Source organism: Euprymna scolopes, chromosome 19, assembly GCF_053919585.1.
Source record: "Euprymna scolopes isolate OS-2025 chromosome 19, ASM5391958v1, whole genome shotgun sequence".
Lineage (NCBI taxonomy): Eukaryota > Metazoa > Mollusca > Cephalopoda > Sepiida > Sepiolidae > Euprymna > Euprymna scolopes.
Window position 1 is genome coordinate 58867745 of NC_136500.1, and position 19946 is coordinate 58887690.

The 19946-nt window shown below is 32.8% G+C and overlaps 1 protein-coding gene across 16 annotated transcripts in view; it reads left to right on the plus strand.

Moving 5' to 3' along the window:
- LOC145303601 (muscle calcium channel subunit alpha-1-like) overlaps positions 1–19946 on the plus strand; it is a 1244232-nt gene that overhangs the window by 1081614 nt on the left and 142672 nt on the right. For 12 of the 16 annotated variants that reach the window (XM_080145164.1, XM_080145154.1, XM_080145170.1 and 9 more), the window contains 3 exons: positions 2503–2630; positions 9059–9155; positions 12467–12671. In XM_080145164.1, coding sequence (XP_080001290.1) covers positions 2503–2630; positions 9059–9155; positions 12467–12671 — 430 coding nt within the window. The remainder of the gene's footprint in view (positions 1–2502; positions 2631–9058; positions 9156–12466; positions 12672–19946) is intronic. The other 4 variants (XM_080145155.1, XM_080145167.1, XM_080145158.1 and 1 more) reach the window with 1 other exon arrangement.

Here is a 19946-nt window from a genome sequence, read left to right on the forward strand (position 1 = left end):
TTTTTTTTTATTTTATTAATGTTAGCTTAGGTCTAGTATAGTGTTACAGTATGAATAGGTATTAAGAATTGAGCTACGAGTTGTGCCCGAGCTATTTTAGATGATAGGAGGGTTAAGATGTAAGTGCAATATAGCATGGATGAGACAGCAAGTTTTGAGTCATGCATAATTAGGTGAATAGATATATGGGCAGGTTTTCAGTAGGTGCGAATAGAGTTGAAGTTGTAGGTATTTTTTAGTAAGAGTCATGGGGCGTTTTGCATAACAAGGAGTGTCGTTTCAATAACGTAATTAATCGTTGCAAAACTCGAGGAGACAGTTGTGTAGTGCATATCGCTTTGTTTCTGAGTACTTTGGCTGTTAAGTACCTGCCTTTGTGTGCATAGGCTGTTAAGTCCCTTACTGGATAGGAATGAGCTGTAATGCATGCCTTAGAGGTAGAAATGTATAGATGTTTAGTGATGGCTATTAAAACAGTTTGCATGTGAGGGATTAGGGGCTGGAAGTTAGCGATTCCACTACAGATGCGGAGCAATGTGGGAGTTTAGTGGCGGATAGGTTGGAAGGAGTAGATTGTTAGCGTTCAAGAGAAGAGGGGTTATTTATTTACAGATGGATTTCCATTAGGATTTTTGAGTTACAGGTAAGGTTTAGTTTGAAGAAGGGAGGAAATTTTTTTTTTTTTTTTATGCATGCAGGTAAGACAAACGCAGTCGTCTTGGAGGTAAAATGTATAAGATTTCGTAGCTAGCTATTAGGTTTTTCCCTCTCAGTTATAGGGACAGCTAGTTCGTTGGGATTTGGAATTGTAGTCATTAAGGTCAGGCGCAGAGTGTTGCATCTACTCAGAAAATTAGCCCTAGTATCACAGCTGGGATTATGTATATTGCAGTTACAAATATAGTGCCAGTCAAATTATGAGCCACGTGCAGTGGTTTGGTATGGTATGGGTATCATGGAGGACACTTTAATACAAGCAAGCGTACGGTGATTGCATATATTAAGTATACTACTTAAATAAAGTTCTTCTGTCTTCTATAGTAGAAAGAAAGGTGTTCCTAGCTCTTCTATATTCTTGCATAGGCTATTCGTTATCGAGTAGAATTCTTCTGACCATAAAAACGGCTCGCGTGGGACTGAAGTGTTAGAGACCATTTTTACGCATATGTAATTAAAATGCATTAAATATATACATTTAAAGAGAAGGTATACACAGTTGGTAAAAGCAAAAAGAGAAATAAATAAACAAAATGAATAAATAAATAAAAAATAAAGTAATAGAAGAAACGACTCGCATGGAAGCAAAGAGTTAAAGACAATATATGCGCATATAGTTAAAATACATTAGTCAAAATCAGAAAAAAAAAAAAAGCAATTGCCATTTTGGTAATATTAGGATTTGTTAAATTAACTTATTAACATCTACTGCAGCAAAAACTCTTATCCATTCTGTCAATGTGACCATACCATCGAAATGTCCTGTTCTGTACACATCTTATACTGTTTAGATTTAATCTTCCTCTGAGGTCATCAGAACGAAGCCTGTTTTTAAGACTCCCATTAAACATCCATCACATCTTGCTCATATCAATCATTTACAATTCTCTGAAATATATACACTCTTAAATACTTGCATTTTCTTAAATACAAAAGCGAGTCAAAAAATTTATCTATGTTTGGAAACTTATTTACTGTATTCATGTTGCAATAGTAGATGCCATCACATTGCACCATCTAAAATCATATTTTTCCCAGTTCTTTGAGCCTGCACATTATTTCTTGTCCTTCAAGACAAAGAACTCCTTCACTGAAGCTTCCATCTTCTCTTGATTATTGAAGTATTGTGAGCACAGAAAGTGAACTTTTTTTCATATGTAGGAGTCAAATGTTTTTGTAATATTGGGCCTGATTAATAGTTACATGAGATACCATAATGTGAAAGTGATTGTAAAGTCATTGTTGTTGTAACAGCATTCACTCAGGTCTGGTTGAACTAGTTTCTTCGTTAACCTTTATCATGCCCAATGGTCCTGAGTGAATCGCAAGAATGGTTAACTGAGAACTTCCTGATGTTTTTTGCTACGATCTCAACTTTGCACTGATATGCTTGTACCACTCAGAGTTAAGGAGGATTAAATTAATTCACTCTCTAGGTGATGTGCTTCAGGCTTGAACCATACATTAGAGACTTCAGGCTGAGTTGTTAGACTACAGCAATAAAGACATGGCTTTAAAATTACTTAAAGAAAAGAAAAGGAGGTATGAATTCATCTTTTTACCACTTAGCACTCAGTGAGTATCAAGTTATCTATGCAGGGCATTTTTATATCAATGGTTTTAGTTTCAAAATCAAAATAATTCAGACATTTTAAATTTGCAATGGTCTATCAATTTTTTTTTTATTGATATTTTTTTTTTTTTTGCTTTTTTTTTTTTGCTTTTATTTTTTTTTGCTTTTGTTTTTTATGAAATGAAAACTAACATTTTTTTTCTTTATTTTAGATCATCAACTTATTTGTTGCTGTCATTATGGACAATTTTGATTATCTGACCAGAGATTGGTCAATTTTAGGCCCCCACCACTTGGACGAATTTGTACGACTTTGGTCAGAATATGACCCTGAAGCAAAGTAAGAGTCGTTTTATTATTTTTTCTATTTTTTTTTCTCTCTTTACTCTTTATATTAGTTACGTTATTGAAATTAACATTTCTCTAAATGGCCAGCAGGCAAATCAAAAAAAAATCTCCATTTATAATTATATTAATAAACCATCAAAATTCCAGTTTGTTCTACAGAAATCCTTTTATCAAACCCACACTTGACTTTAGGTCTAACCTTCAGGAGAGGAGGTAAATAATATAATACAATTATCCATGTATGTTGCTCCCCATGTGAGGGATCACATTAGTGAAGGAAAATTATTCTCAATTAGTATTTAGGTAGTGCTTTTTATTCAAATGTGTCACAGACAAAATATATGTGTGTGTGTTATTTATTTGTTTATTTTGTCTGCAATGTTTGAATGGAAAGCTTTCTATGCTAATTGAGAATAGTTTTCCTTCACCAATGTGATGCTCCCAAATGGGGAGTGACATACGTGGATAAAATATTTTATTAGTGGTCTGACAAGGCCACAGAGGAGACAGACAAACAGCAGAAAACTGACAAATGTAGCAAAAAAAAAATGAAACAACTGAAGTAGCAAACGGAAGCTGCTTGCCAGTTGGGCATATTTTATTGGTTTGAAAACATGGGTTCTTTTTTACTAATTGTCATAAAATTTTACCCATTGAATAGTATTATAATCTGTAAAAAGGCTGCAAATTTTCATGTAGTTTTGTCCCATGCAACTAAAGATATGAGCATTTCAATATTCAATTTGGCTATGAGTATAGATATATCCATATATAGATATACCACTTTTTTGGGGCAATTTTAGTAGTATACACAGTAATAAAAAATAAGAATGGAAATCTTTCTCACAGACAATGTTCTGCTTAAACACAAATGCTCTATCAAAGATATTGAGGACTCTTTGATTTCTATGTACCAATTACCAGATAATATACTACATTATTATTATGACTCCTTTCTAGGCAGAGTAGATTTTTTTTTACATAAAATAGTATAATAAAAATTGTTGTTTTTCCCAAACAATGCAACCTTTAAACATACTAGGTATACCCAGGATATTGAGCACTTAGGATTACCTGACGTATACCATTTACCAGATATGATACAATATCATTACTTTTATGACACCCAGGTGACACCATCTATTTTGGTCTAGTATACAACATAATAACAAAAGAAAATTTTTTTCTCTCGGGCAAAAATACTTTTAAACACACCTACTTTATCTTGAGCATTCTTTTATTACTTTATACTATTTACCAGATATGATATGTACCAGGCGACTCTGAGTAAATTTTCTTGTATAAAATAGTATAGTAAAGCATCCACTCACCAAATATGATACTGTATTATTACTCTTATGGAAATGTGGCAACACCTTCTGCTTTTTCTAATGTACCATTTAATAACAAAAGACAATGCTTCATATAAAAACACCTGCTTTCTTTTGCATATGCATTGTTGAGTGCATTTTCTTGTATGAAATAGTATAACAAAACATGGTTATGTTGTTTTTACATGAGCAACACAGCCTTTTAACATACCTGCTCTATCCAAGATATTGAGCACTATTTATTACCTAACTTCACAGATATGAAACTTTATTAGTACTTGTGTGGCTTCTTAGCAACTTCATCTGCTTTATCTAGTATACAACATAACAAAAGACAAAAATTATTTCTCTCAGAAAACATTGTGGTTAAACACACCTGTTCTATCTAGTATATTAGGCACTCTTCTATTAGTTTCTAGATATGATACTGTATTAATACTATTATGACTTCAAAGAAATGCAGTGTAGATTTTCTTGCATGAAATTATAAAATAAAACATTTAAGTTTTTTTTCCCCCAGGTAATGTAGTCTATAATCATACCTGGTCTATCTAGGATATTGAGCACTTTGCATTCTGTAATGGTCTACTTGTGTTGCATGATAGTAGCTATGCACATCCGCTTTGTCTAGCACCTCTCTCCCTAAACTGAAACCATGAAATAAAATGAAATGACAGCTCAATCCAAAATAACGATCAAACCAGACACACACATGAACAATTCACCTCCTCCCTTGAAGTTTGCATTTACAAATATCCGAGGACTTAGAACTAAGTTGGATGATATAAAATCACTTTTCCTAGAAAACTCCCTGGATATCTTAGCACTAAGTGAAACTAACTTGCACTCCTCCATCCTCTCTAACATCTTTAATATGTCTAGTTATCTTCCACTTTGTCATAAGGATTCTGACACACACATGCACGGACTTGGAGTCTATATTCGTAACACCCTCACCATGACTCGAGAATCTAAAAAAGAATCAGATGACCAGGCCTTCATGTGCTTTAAACTAACTTTACGACATAGCAGCGTTAGCTACCTGTATTTTCTTAATCGCTCTCTCTCCACCCAGGACTGTACTCTAATCAATCATGTCTCTGACAGCATAGATGTAGCACTCTCCCTTGACACTAGTGCCCAAATTCATGTATTTGGTGACTTTAACGCCTACCACAATAATTGGCTTGGCTGCTCTAACTACACAGACACAGCTGGTAGCATCATCCATAACTTTTCTATATCCCATTCCTTGACATAGACAGTAACATTCCTGACCAGACTCCCAGATCATCAGGACCTCACTTCTGGATCTATTTATGACAACAGTTCTTGAGGATTGTGTAATAAATGCCCATTGCCCACTTAGGAATGCTGATCATGCAGTAATAATGATAGACATCACTCTAAACTCTCAACCCCAAGTTAAGAGTCATTGCTCAAAACGTCAAGGTACTACTATAAGGCTGACTGGGATGTCATCAGAGATGCCCCATAGGGAAATACTTTTTCTCTTCCTATGGAACAGTGTGCAAATGAGACTACTAAATAGTTTGAAGCACATGTTCCCACACAGAAGTTCCCTAGCAAACCTCACTCTCCCCAATGGTTTACTTCTACTTGCGTAGCAGCCATTGCTCAGAGGAACATGCATACCGCAGATTAATCCGGCAAAAGCTGATAGAAGCTAAAAGTAATTGTAAGAAAGTAGTAGTGACAGCTAAGAGAGAATATATTGAAACCACCAGAAAACGCATTGAAGCACAAAAATTAGGAACTTTCTGGAAAATCTACAACAATGTAGTAAATAATGGGCAATCAACAATTCCTTCACTATTCAACAATCATGAGGTTGTTTGCACAGTAACCAAGAAAGCTAACATGCCTCATGTTTGCCTCAAACTCTACTTTGGACCCAGCAAACCACTCTCTCCCTGATTTTCCTTTGTGGACAGAAACCACACTAGATGATCTGAAAATCATCCCTTCTCAAGTACATGATAGAATAAAAACCTAGACACCTCAAAAGCATATGGACCTGATCTCATCCCGGCTGTACTATTAAAAAAATGCTCCACTGAGGTTGCTCCAGTTCTCTCCAAACTTTTCAACAAATGCTTAAATGAATCATACTTTCCTGACTGCTGGAAAACTGCTTCTGTGGTACCAGTTTACAAGAATTCTGGTGAAAGAAGTGACCAATTAATTTATCGCCCCATTAGCCTCCTCCCTCTTTTCGCCAAAATATTCGGGTCCATAATTAATCAAGCTCTAGTTCACCACCTTACAGTTGCTAAACTTCTGTCCGACCATCAATATGGATTTAGGCAAGCTCGTTCTATTGCAGATATTCTAACTGTAATCTCTGAACGTATATACCATGCAGGAGAGTGCAGTAGCTCTAGATATATCTAAGGCTTTTGACAGGGTATGGCACGATGGTCTTCTCATGAAAATCAGATCTTATGGTATTACTGGACAAATACTTAACATAACTTGTCCTTAAGTAAGAGAAGAATCCAGGTTGTCTTCGATGATCATACATCTAAACAATATGCTATAAAAGTGGGTGTATATCAGGGGTCGATCCTTGGATCTTTATTATTCCTGATATTCATAAATGACCTCCTTGTCTCTGACATGGGTAGATTTGTTGACAACATCACGCTCTATAACAGGCATGAGGAGAAAACAAATGAACACATCGAAGCCAATGGCAGAAACCCTAGAGGAACCTTCAATCTGTAGTGGAATGGAATCAAAAATGGATAACATTCAATGCTGACAAGATTAAGCTCGTTTCCTTTAATAATTACAAGAAATCTCAACCACCAATAGCTATGGTTAAAGATATAGTACCTGAAAATACTTTGTTCAAACTTCTCAGCTTAACGTTCACAGGAAACATGAGTTGGAACAGATACATCGAGAACATTGCCAATGCTGCTGCAAAGAAAGTGGGCTCTCTCTACAATGCTAGAAAGTTACTTATGCCTGAAAGTATTCTGTACCTCTATAAGGCCACAATTCGCCCATGTATGGAGTATTGTTGTCACATTTGGTCTGGCACATCTACTACTAGTCTCTCACTCTTGGAGAGGATTCAAAAGAGTCACCAACCTGATAGGTTCTGAATTGTCATCTAAGCTTCAACCTCTGTCCCACTGACAAAATGTTGCATCCCTCTGTCTGTTTTACAAGTATTTTAATGGTGGATACTCTGTCAAACTACAAGCCCTTGTACCACCTCGACGTAAATACTCCCAACAAACCCGACAAGCAGCAAAATCCCACCCCTACACAGTAGAAATCCCTAGATGTAAGAAAGCCTTCTACTCTAATAGTTCTTCCCCAAAACTGCTTGACTTGGAATTGCCTTCTGGCTTCCTGCTTTTTCTACTGTACTGACATGCAGTAGTTTAAGTGTAATATGAGCAGACATTTACTGCTTAACTCCCTACATAGTATCCTGCCAATTTATGTTCCTGATAGTAGCCCCATACATCAAAATATGCCTTGTTTCGGGTGAAAATGTAATAATAAAAAAAATCCAAGCAAATATTAATAGTAATCTCTCCTACTGAAACCGCCAAACTAAAATTAAGGAGCCATCTATGACACTTTTAAATCTAACTTAACCATGTTTTTTTTCTCCCATCGTCACCATAATTTGAAGAGAAATTATCTCATTTTTGGAAGATTTGGAGTCCTAACTCAAGTTTTATTTATTTATTTTAATTACTATATAAATACATTTTCTTTGAACAAGGTCCACCTTATAAAAGGTAAATTTGTTTTATTAGATATTAAAATATGCCCTCAAATAGTGTTCACATGTCATATATATCACTTTTGTTTCCATATATTTGTTTGATTAGATATTTCGGAAGCCTCCAGAGCACTTCTAAATTCCACCTTACCAAGTTTCTTTCCCTCCGCACCCCGGGCAACGGTGTGTAAACACATCTATCTATTGTATTGAAATATATAACACTTATCAGTAGTACTACTTTATTGTTATTTTTATTACTGTCAGATAATGAATGAAACATAAATGAAAAATAGTGAATGAAAGAGGAATGAAAAATGAAGAAAAAAGAAGAAAAATTGAATTTAAAAAAGAATGAAATAATTAATGATAAATAATGAATCAAAGAAACAAAATAAAAATTGAATAAATGAAAAATATAAACTTTATAAGTCCTTGATTTGTAGTTTTGGACTTCTGAACATATAGGCATACAAACACACAGAAAACTGCCCTTTATATAATACATTATATCTGAAACCTCTGAAAATATCAGTTAGTATAAACGGCTCTGTAAGCAAGTTCATCTTTAGTTGACCTTTAACAACTAAACATTTTCGTTTACTAGCCAAATAGAAAAAGTTAGTAAATACTTGGGTACCCAAATCCATGCGCTTTTTGGAATATGACATCTTTGTCCCATGACAAGTACACACATCATAAAGATTTTTCTGTTTTTTTTGTTTTTTTTAATAAGTGTAATTCTAAATATACACCCAATTTTATGTTAAGATTTGAAGATATAAACATACAAATTTCTTTAGATGTTTTTTTTTTTAACAGCCTTTGTTTAAAAAAAAAAAGAGTATATTGTTCCATTAAACCTTTTATTGATTAAATAATTTGACTTTGCTTGTTTTATTAAAAACGAAAATAAAGGTTGAATAGACATTTTTCACTCAGTAATGAGCATTGGAAGATTGTTAGTGAAAAAAAAACACAAGATAAAAATGCCAAAAGATAAGCGTTTTATCATTTCCAGTCGCCACTTGGAAAAATTACAAATGCAACTGTTTCACTCGCAATGTAAAGTCCTGATAAAATATTGATATTTTTAACTTTTATAACTACTTTGTATGGTTCGAAGTGCAGAAGGAAGCAGAAACTTAAATGTGGATGAATTACTTTGTGTATTTACTTTCATGACTGTGTATATTTAATAGCAAGAAAAGCTTTTGTGAAAGTCTTCATGATTTGATCACTAAAACCACTAAAAAATGTTGCTTATTGAGATGTCCTTGGAACATTATGTTGTTATTTATTTTTTGTTTTTTTTTACAGAGGTCGAATAAAGCATTTAGATGTTGTGACGTTACTTCGGAAAATATCCCCGCCACTGGGGTTTGGCAAGCTGTGTCCACATCGAGTAGCCTGTAAAGTAAGTTATTTGTTTTTTAATTTCTTAACATTTGATTATATATGGATAATCAACATATAATTATAAATATATTATGCTCTTACTGATATAGTGTCATTATTTATTTATATACATTATAACATACTATAATAATAATTAAAAATTATTTAATGATTTTCAAGTATACAAATGTTAGCGAGAACTTACCTTTAAGATACTTTTCTGCCAAACTCCCTAATTTAATTATTCTTTATAATCATAAAAATCAAAGAAAAACATACAAAAGATAAATAACAAGAAATAGTAATCGATACATTGCTATATGTGTGAAATTGTGTACTCCTCACCAAATGCAGTAATGCACACTAAACAAACACATGCATGTATACGTATATATACATATATATTAATTCATATTTGATTTTAAAAATAAAAAATAAATGCTACTAAAAACAAATACAATTCCATTTGAAAATAAGCAAAATGCCTTTGAAACCACTCATAAGATGCAAATATTTTTTATTTTCTTGGCTTTTATCTTAAATTTTTTGAATAATTTCATCAGAGATTGAAACTGTTTCACAACAAATGTAAACGTATTACCTTTTACTTATATATATATATATATATATATATATATATATATATATATATATATATATAATTAGTGGGGAGTTTTCTTGATATTATCAAAACGTCTGTTAGAATCAGCTCCTTTTATATAGCTTTAAAAACATATGAATGTATTTCAAGTGAAAAACATGGAAAAAGTTCTTTTGAAAGCATTTTTAAGAAACTTAAATAACAACAACAATATATAAAATCGGTGTATATATATATATATATATATATATATAAAAACTCACCATCTGTCTGTCCATGTTTTCAAAGTGGATCTCCTCTGGGATGCAAGGTTTCAGAGTGGTGCAAAGCATGTCAAATGGTTTAATTTCTTGTCAGCTTTTTTACATATATAAAAGCCGGTAAAATTAGCAGTTAAGGTATCAAAATTGAAAAAAAAAAATGGAACTTGGCAACCGTAAGTAGACTAAATGTCTTGTATGCATGCACAAATATATATTTATACCTTAAAGTTGGTTCATTTTAACTATTTCTTATCCGTCTAATGATAACTCAAACTGTAACAACTAAGGCTGGAGTGCTAAATGTTTTGATTTTGATTGTCGCTGATGGTACCCAAATCATGTATTTTTTAAAAAACTTTTGAAATCACTACAAGAAGGAATTGACTTTATAATAATAGATATAAAATTTGCATAAATCAATATATCATATTTAAGTGTATTTTACGACTGGGCAATTCTAAGCGCCCTGCTAGTAAATTATAAATAAAACAAGTTATAACATATATATAATCTTTTCTTCTATGATCCATGCAACGGTTTGTGGGACTGTTACAGTTTCAATGAACTTAATGAGAAAATTCTGGTTTAAATAAATGTAAAATAAGTAACTGTTTGTCCTGACCAATTCCTGATAGAAAAAGGACAAGAGGAGAAATAATAAAAAAAAACATTTGAGGATGACAATATGAGATTATCTTCTTTTTGTTTTTTAAATTTATTATTGCAATTCTAGGCTTCTTTTCCACACTCTGCAAAACCTTACTTCCTATCTCCTCTTTAGTTTCAATTCTGGCAGTTACAAGGCTTGTATCAAAGTCAATATTGACTAAAAGCAAAATCGCTCCATACTGAATTTCTTGTATAACTATTCTTTCTGCTCAAGAAAAAAGGACTGTCTATCCATGCAATTTGTTTTTTTTTTCTGTCCATAAATCTCTCTCTTTACCTATCTAGTTTCTTTACTGGTACTTATAAAAGTAACAATTCTTATAGTTATTTATTCAAACCATATGAAAAACAGACATCGGTCTGGCATAGATGTTCGATTGAATAGAAGATACAACCAGAAAAGACAAGTTGCACCAACTTTTACTGATGAATATTTGATAGACTCTAACCTATCAAGGTTAAAGACGATGAATCCAGTATTGGCATAAGATATAAAAATGACTAGGACATATGAGAGGTGTTCAATAAGTATTGTCCCTAATCCACTTCTCATAGTAGTAGAGCAACGAAACTTGGCACAGTTATCAAACTTCTACGTAGGAACAGCCTAAAGTTATGTATTTCTTTCATAATTTATTGCAGCTCTAGAGACTGTTTTTGTAGAACACCTCCTGTTGATCCTCCAACCACAACATAATTGCAGAAATCAAAACTGCATCATCTAGGAAACGTTACCCTTTCAAAAACAACTTCTCTGAAGAGGTGAAAGTTTGAGAGTGTAAGTTCAAAACAGTAAGGTGAGGGGGGGATTTTATAGCCACACACCCGTGCCTCTGATCTGGTGACATGCAGTTTGTGGACCAGAGTGTTGTCTTGTAGAAGGAAGATGCCGTTGCTGATCTTGTCCCACCTCTTAGTTTTGATAGCTTCTCTTAATTTCCTCAAAAATGAAGCATGATAAGATCCTGTAATTGTAGTACTCTTTGCCAGGAAATATGTTATTACTACTTGGTCCTGGTCTCAGAAGAGCATAATCTTACCAGCAGAGTGCTACACCCTTGTCTTCTTTGAAAGTGGTAAGTTCAAGTACTTCCACTGGATTAACTGGGTTTTGGTCTCTAATCTCTGGATCATAGTGATAGGCTCAAGTTTCATCCTATGTAACCAGTCTTTTGAAAAATTTTAACTCTTCTTGGCACATCTTCAAATTATTCAACATGTTCTCACTTCTGGAAAAGTGTCAGCAACCTGAGAATCCTTATGCAAATGGTAATGAATGATAGTTTCCATATATACTGTACTAACACGTCCTCACACGTCCATCTCTGGTAGTTGTTTTGACAGATTTCCAGCCATGTTTGTATTCATAATGTCAGCATTTTATAAGGTCATATGATGGCACCATTACCAAACGTTTGTTTCATTTCATCAAAATCCCCTGTGATATGTGTCCTGTCAAATACAAGAATCGGATCACTGTACAACAAGCTCAAATTCACTCTTAACTCAGTTCAAACACCTGTAAATCAGAAACCATAGTTAATTCAGAGCTGTAATTTGCCACATAACTCATAGTGATATAAATCATTGCACATGCAAAATTTCAGCTAGATCAGACAATTGAAAGTGGGTCAGGGGCATTACTTATTGAACACTTCTCATAGAAAATATTATCTGCTACAATGGTTGAAATGTTCTATAACAATCAAGACAAGGAGAATGCTAATAAATCTATTATAATTATTTGTATTTTAATGATTTTTTTTTTCTTTAATTTGTTTTCTCCTTTTTTTCCAGCGTTTGGTCAGTATGAACATGCCATTGAACAGTGATGGAACAGTAATGTTTAATGCAACTTTGTTTGCATTGGTTCGAACGTCATTGAAAATACAAACAGAGGGTAATATAGACCAGGCGAATGAAGAACTAAGAGCTGTAATAAAAAAGATCTGGAAACGCACCAGTCCCAAACTTTTGGACCAAGTTGTCCCGCCTGCCGGTAGTAAGTTTTCGTTTTCTCTTAAGGCTAACAAGGATCACGTTTAGGAGGCTGAGACAGCTGTCAACAATGTTGGTTCTCTCTTGTTCCGTTTTCTTACTGCATTGTTCCTTCTTTTTCTGCATTTGTATGGAATGTATTTCTATAACAGAAGACAGACACACATATAATCATATGAATATGTGTGAATGTTTTATTATATATATGTGCGTGCGTGTTTGTGTGTGTATTTATTGCACAAAATTTTAAAAGCTTTTATTTTTCTTAAAATTGTCTCCTAAGAAATTTTTTTTTTAACTCTCATTATTCATCCCAAGAATATCGTTAAAATGTAAATGCAGCAGAACATGATAGATTCTAAATTTGATGAGATCTTTATAACCATATTCAGTTTAACATTTGTTCTACATGCTGGCATGTTTGGGACAGTTTCTAGAAATTGACTTCCAAAACAACCTCTGGTCAGGTCATTATTTAAACTATATAACCTGAAATGTGACAGATTTTCTTTTAATCATTTCCTTAGTTGAAGCAAAATTTTTAGAGGCGGATGTCCTTCCTAATGCCAACCCAGTGAGGTGATAGGAACCAGTGCTTTTTTTATTAAGACACCATTTCTAGGTGATTGTCCAAGATTGTCTTAAGGAGTGTTTTACCTGCCGTTTATAATGTGTGGAAAGGTAAATCACTCCTCAAACCTTTTAATGGAAATACTTAGAACACCATATGCTCCAATTACTTTTTCCATCCTCTGTTCCATAATCTTTTAGATAAGGATTGATAATTTGTAATATTTTGAGTAATCAGACTACACTTCTCATCTTGAATGTAATTGTTTAGATTACTTGTATTGATCTTATCGAGTGTTATTTGTGTTTCGGTCAGATTGGCCTTTGACCCTCCTCAGGCAAGTTCGTTGTTGTTTGAAAAAGAAAAGAAAAGTTACTGACCTCCATAGATATTTTCGTATTCTTTTGAGTTAGTATCTATTTTATGATTATTGCTTTGTATTTGTAAAAAAGTTGTTTGACAAAGGGGAGGCAACTCCAAGATAGACAGGGGATTATTTCCCTTCTATTGCCGAAATTTTAAGGGTGTACAATGTTTGTTTTTTGATACAATTAGAGGCTCCCAAATACGAAACAATAACCATAAAATAGATACTAACTCAAAGAATACAAAAATATCTATGGAGCCAGTAACTTTTCTCTTTTCTTTTCCAAACAACAAACAAAATGCCCGAGGATGGTCGAAGGCCAAGCTGAACAAAACATTGCACAAATAACACTCAAGATGAGAACAATAATCCGATTAATACAAGTAATATAAACAATCAGCCCTCTTCTCCAAAATTCAGAACTTCGGTCATAATACTTTGAATATTTAAACCGATATAATATCCAACCTTCGCTAGGTGCATTTTTGTGAAACTCTGGAATCTGTACAGAATGTGAAGCTGAATGCTTCATTTAATCCACATATATTGACTGACGGAATGAGAATGTGGATTAATAAAAGGATTCAGTTTGACATAAAGGTTGTGAGTTCGACAAAATGCTCTTGAAAAATGTTGACAGTTATATTGGCCAATAACAGCCCAAATACAAAGCATTACTTCTACTCAGATCCGTAGCTAGGTGTTCTGAAATACACAAATTGAGAAGAGATGCTTTTCAGTAGATATGTCAAGCATCCTTGGTGCAAAGACAATAATCTTGATTAACTTGCCGGGCACAACTGCCAAAGACCAAAATGTCAGTAAGAGAGAAATTATAATTTGGAACATAGGGTAAAACATAAAAACAATTTTTTTAATGTAAATTTATTTTTCTGAATTTTTTTAGATGCAAGTTAGTAATTTGTATTATCTTGGTTATTATATTCACAACACTTCAATGACCTAACGTCCAACACTTTTTAGATGCATTTTTTGGCCAATGGGAACATTCTTGATGAACTTGGATACCTATGTAGAATTTCTATTAATTATTTTATACACAAAGTTGTTCTCATTTACATTAGTACAAATGTTAATTTGTTGTTCTTAGTTGTTATTATATGTTGTAAGGATTAAACGATAAATTGGCCTTTTGGTCAAGATCAAAGTGTAGTATCTGTTCTTCAGATGCTGCACTTCCATTTCTTGTTCTCTTTCGGTGAAGGATCAGTCCTTCACGACTGAGAGAATTTTTTATTTTTGTACCTTTTCTTCATGTTAAAAAACGACCCTGGTGTCTAACTCTGTCCCGTGGGGAGGCATAGTAAATAGGTACATTAGTACAAATGTTTATTTGTTGTTCTTAGTTGTTATTATATGTTATAAGGATTAAACAATAAATTTGTTGTTCTAAAGAATCACGTTTACGAGACTGAGACTCTGTGGTGGTCAGAGCATGGAGGTCAACACTACAGCTTTATATGAAAACTTTTATTGAAAAAATCAATCCAGGTAACTTGATTATGTAATAGAGCTGACATCTATTCAATGTAGTCTTCACTAACCTTGGGAATCCAGACCCTTTCATCCAACTGTGTTATGTTCTTTCCAGCTCAGATTCATATTTCTCTCCTTTATTTTAAGAATGATCACCTTAGGAGACAATTTTTGCTAAGTAAAAAAAAAGCTTTTATTATAAATCTCACACACACGTACATATATCTATATATATTGCATATGAATACACGTGTCCTTTTTATCTCATCCTCTTTTGGGAACGCACAACAGAAACGCGCTTACTGCATGTGTATAATCTCTGTGTGTTCCTGATCTTTCATGAATGGGCAATATCTTCTTTCTCTTTTTTTTTTATCTTGTTTTCTACTTCTGCTGCTCAACAGCTTTTTATTTGTCTTCGTATGGCATCCAAGGAAAAAAAAAATGACTTGCCTAGCTTTGCATTCTGCACTCTGCCATTTGCGTTGATATTTTTAAGTGATGCCCTTGCGTGCTTCTCTATTGAGCATCTTTCAGAAAGGGAAGGTCTGTTTAAGGTAATATTAGCCATTTGCATCGGGCTTTGTTCTGTTATTATATTCGATTCTTAAAATAATGTTTTTACAACTTTGTTTAACTGATTAACAGCATAGGATCTTTGCATGTAACTTTCTTATCCAGATATATATTTGCACCTCAATTATATCTTGATAATTACGTTTTCCTTTTAAAATCTTTTAAATCCTATTCCAAGTATATCATGCACAGTTAGAAGCTAAGGAGATGCGTTAGATTTAATGAATCTCTTCTTTCGTTTGTTGAATCAGTCATCATTGGATGTTTGGAAATAAAATGAAATACGAAATTGAATTTTGATCCAAGGAAAGATGTACAAGCATGTGTGAAGCAATAAAAGTTGATTCTAGAATTGAAGAAAGCGATTTCACAATTATAAAAAATTGGTGCATGATATATATATATATATATATATATATATAATGTGGTATCAACAACAGCAAAAATATGGTCTTCTATATGCTCACTGATGCATGTGCACATGGTCCGATTATGGGCGGCAGTAACGGTTGGAGATTCTATCTCCCCCCCCCCCTAAAAAAAATAAAAAAACATCTTTGATTATTTAAGTCATCTTGAATAACTTCCCTTGGAAACTAATTCTAAATAGAACAAAAATATTACAGAAATGTATTTTTGTCAATTACTTATATATGTAAAACTGTTGCTTATATAGAGTAAAATGTTTAAATAAAATTTAAAGTAAATAATAATATTGAACAGTTATTAAAATGGCTTTGAAAAATCGTTAGGCCAATAAAACTTTCCATGACTTTTATAAGTACTATACAAAACATATTGCATGCATTTGTCAAGATAATTATCTTGAAATATTTGAAATGAGATGTTTATGAGTTGTTGAATATATGGCTATTAACTGGAGATAGGGGATCAAGCCCCTCTCATGGCTCCCTGAAGAGAAATATTTATTCAGCAAAGTTTTGGAGGCCTCGTTAATTTTATTTTATGGTTTATATTTAAAATATCAAAAACTAATACAACCAAAAGAGAGGAAAGCAGTATGGGCGAAATTTCATCAGCTGCTGCTTCTGAAAGCTTTGAAAACTGTCCCTCTCTGCATTTGGGACCACGTGACCTCCTACCTCTGTTAAACTGGGGGGGGGGAGTTCTATAGCATCTATGTCAGGAACATTATGTTGTATGGTGGTGAATGCTGAACCCTCACCCAAAACTCTCATCTGATTTCAGATAAATGATTAAAAGTATCTGCAATGTGACCAAATCCAACATATTAGTTAGGAAGGTTTTCTTCAAACATTTGCTCAGCATGTAGGCTATCCTAAAAAAAAAAAATTAGTTATGCTTGTATGGTCATGTGGAGTGTTCCATTTCCTGGATAAATTGAAGCTTGATATCTTGAATCACAGGAAGGCTGGCCAGTCAAGGAAAACTTGGAAGTCAGTGATTGGACAAACCCGTACAGAGTGGAATTTAGTTAGACAGTTGACCTGCTGAACTATGAGAACTGGGATGTTAGTTTGTGCAATATCAGAAAATGTCTGACCCTCTGAACAAGAAAAAAATAACAAACGAAGAGTCACTTTTAATAGTCACAACATACTTCTAAATAAACAAAAAAATGTTACTGCTTAATCTGATTCAAACTCCAATTACTTCAGACTTTCATTTTCCTAAAAAAAAAAAAATCATTGTTAAATTTGAACACTTGTATATCTTAGGAAATAATGAATTGTAAATTAAGGTTTTAATTAATTAAATATGCATAGGAAAACAGAACATGGCTCTTGACAAATAGAATAGCTAATCAAAACACTTGTTTAATCAGTCAATAAACTGATGACACTTGCCGAAACATGTTTATAATTTAACATAACTTTCTCGGATATAAACAACACAATAACTATTTACTTGCCTCCCAATAAGGGAAGAGTTCAGCATAAGCTTAATTTTTAATGTGAGGAAAACTCAACTCCATCAAAAGTAGTATTCTAAATTGGAATTAATATAAAAATGGCTCAACTCATTAAGGACAGAAAAAATGGAGTGTAATATCGGAACAGATCCTACACTTTTTCCAAATCAAAAGGATATGAAAATATCAACAAATATGCATTAATACCTATATCTACTTAACGTTGTCCAAAGTTTTTTTTTTTTTTACTTATATTTTTTTTTCTTTTGCTTTAAAAATATGCCACTTGTTTTTTTTTTCTTTACTACTTTTAAAATAGGATTTTGAGAGTTAAATTTTATTGTTCAGTCACTAAATTATAAATTTAATCAAATTATCATAAAACTATAATTATTGTTAAAGTAATGCTGTTTTACTCTCTCAAAATTATTGGATATAGTTTCCAAAACTTGATCTTTTTATACATTAGGTTTTGCTAATATTTCAAAACTAGAAATAGCTATTCAATAGTTCAAATATTTTTAAATTTCAAAGGAACACAGAATGCATCATTCGTTTTTTTTTCTTGCTGTGAAGAAATGATTAAAATAGTTTACAAAAAAAAACTTAAATGCCTTGAAGCAAATTTAGTTTCATTATTCACCACAAAAACAATACATAAACTGGTGTATCTGTCAATAAAAAATATTATAGTTAACGTTTCTCATGATATTCCATCTCTTTCTATTATTTTTAGAACATTATTATTCTTTAAAACCTCACAAAATCTAATATAATCTAAATTTAATTATTAAATGAAACAAAATACATCAAACGTTACATTTTAATTATATTGATTATTTACCCAACACAAGTATTCCAAAAATGAAAAACGGAATTTCTCTTATCAAATTTGGTGCTTATGCATTATTATTGGATATAAAAAAAATGTATATTATTTAAAAATACTATTATGTAATTACATTTCATGATGGAATTAGTAAAAAAATTCCAAAAATTATCAAATACTACTACTACTGCATGGTTTGACATCTTCTGTTCTCAGTTGCCGGGGTTGTACACCTTCTTGTCTTGTTACCATTGGTGTTGATGACTGTTCTCCAGGCATTACTATCATTGACCAAATGCTCTGTGGTGGTCAGAGCATGGAGGTCAGCTTTGATGTTGTCCAGCTATCACTTCTTTGACACCATTCTGTGTTGCCAAATGTTGTCATCCCTCTCTTCATATGCCAAACCATCTTAATCTTCCATGCCTCAAGATAAATTCCAAAGAAGGGATGCCAAGATGTTCTCTCAGATCAGTGAAGCACCTCTTGTTCATAATTTTTGAAGAGCAGATCCAGCTGACCATGGTGTTGTCATTTCTCACAAGCCTGTTTGTAGCATCAACAGTGACAGCCCAAGTTCTGGTGGCATGAAGCATGATTATATTCTGGTTGTGATAGTATCTATACACCTTCCATTGTTGCCTACCATGTCTCCAAGATAGCAGAAGGTGGAGAGAACTTCCAGATATGTCGTTAATAGCAAAGTTGGTTTGATCAGGGGCAAAGGTAGGGTTTTTATAGCATAGACACAAATTCAATATCATCTGACGATTTATGCCAGAGAACAATAGATGAAATTATTACCAACAGATTTATAGCAAGGCCATCTACCAGTAGAAAAATAGTTACAAGTAAATATAGAATTTATCGAATAATATAGCTTCATTTGTTTAGTTTATTGTGGCCAATCCTGTATGAAAAGCTGCCATTATCTCCTTTATTTTCACTTTAGCTTTTTTTTTTTTTTTTTGGTAAAAAATAGTTCTAGCATATTTTCTACTCTATTATATTTAGTAATTTTTGGCAATTTTGACTAATTTTGAAATGGCATGTAATTACATAGTGTTTTTACTTAAATGCATTATATTGATATTTTAGATACCCAATTATAACACACAAGCGCCTTAATTTTTGCTATTAGCATTATAACACAAAAACATAAATCATGAGACTGCATACCTCCTATAACTATGGAGATGTTTATAACTCAAAAACCATCTCCTCCGACTGAAATTATCATGGTGGTTACTGTTTTAGCCTCCATATTTTTGTATGTGGAAGACATCAAATTGTTATAGAAGTGTTGGAATCTGTGTATCATTGTAGGAGACGATGAATAAAGTCAAATTTTGCTTAAAAGTTGTTGCTTTAGTAGTTAGGTCAGGGACTTATTTAGTGGTACATTAGAAGCCATTTTAATTTAATAGTTAGACATTTCTACTGCATTGTGAGACAAGCTTTTAAATATTAGATTAAAAGAAACAAACAGAAAATACTTTATGAATGCTATTTAATCTATATAATTTTGCATATTTATATTTATAT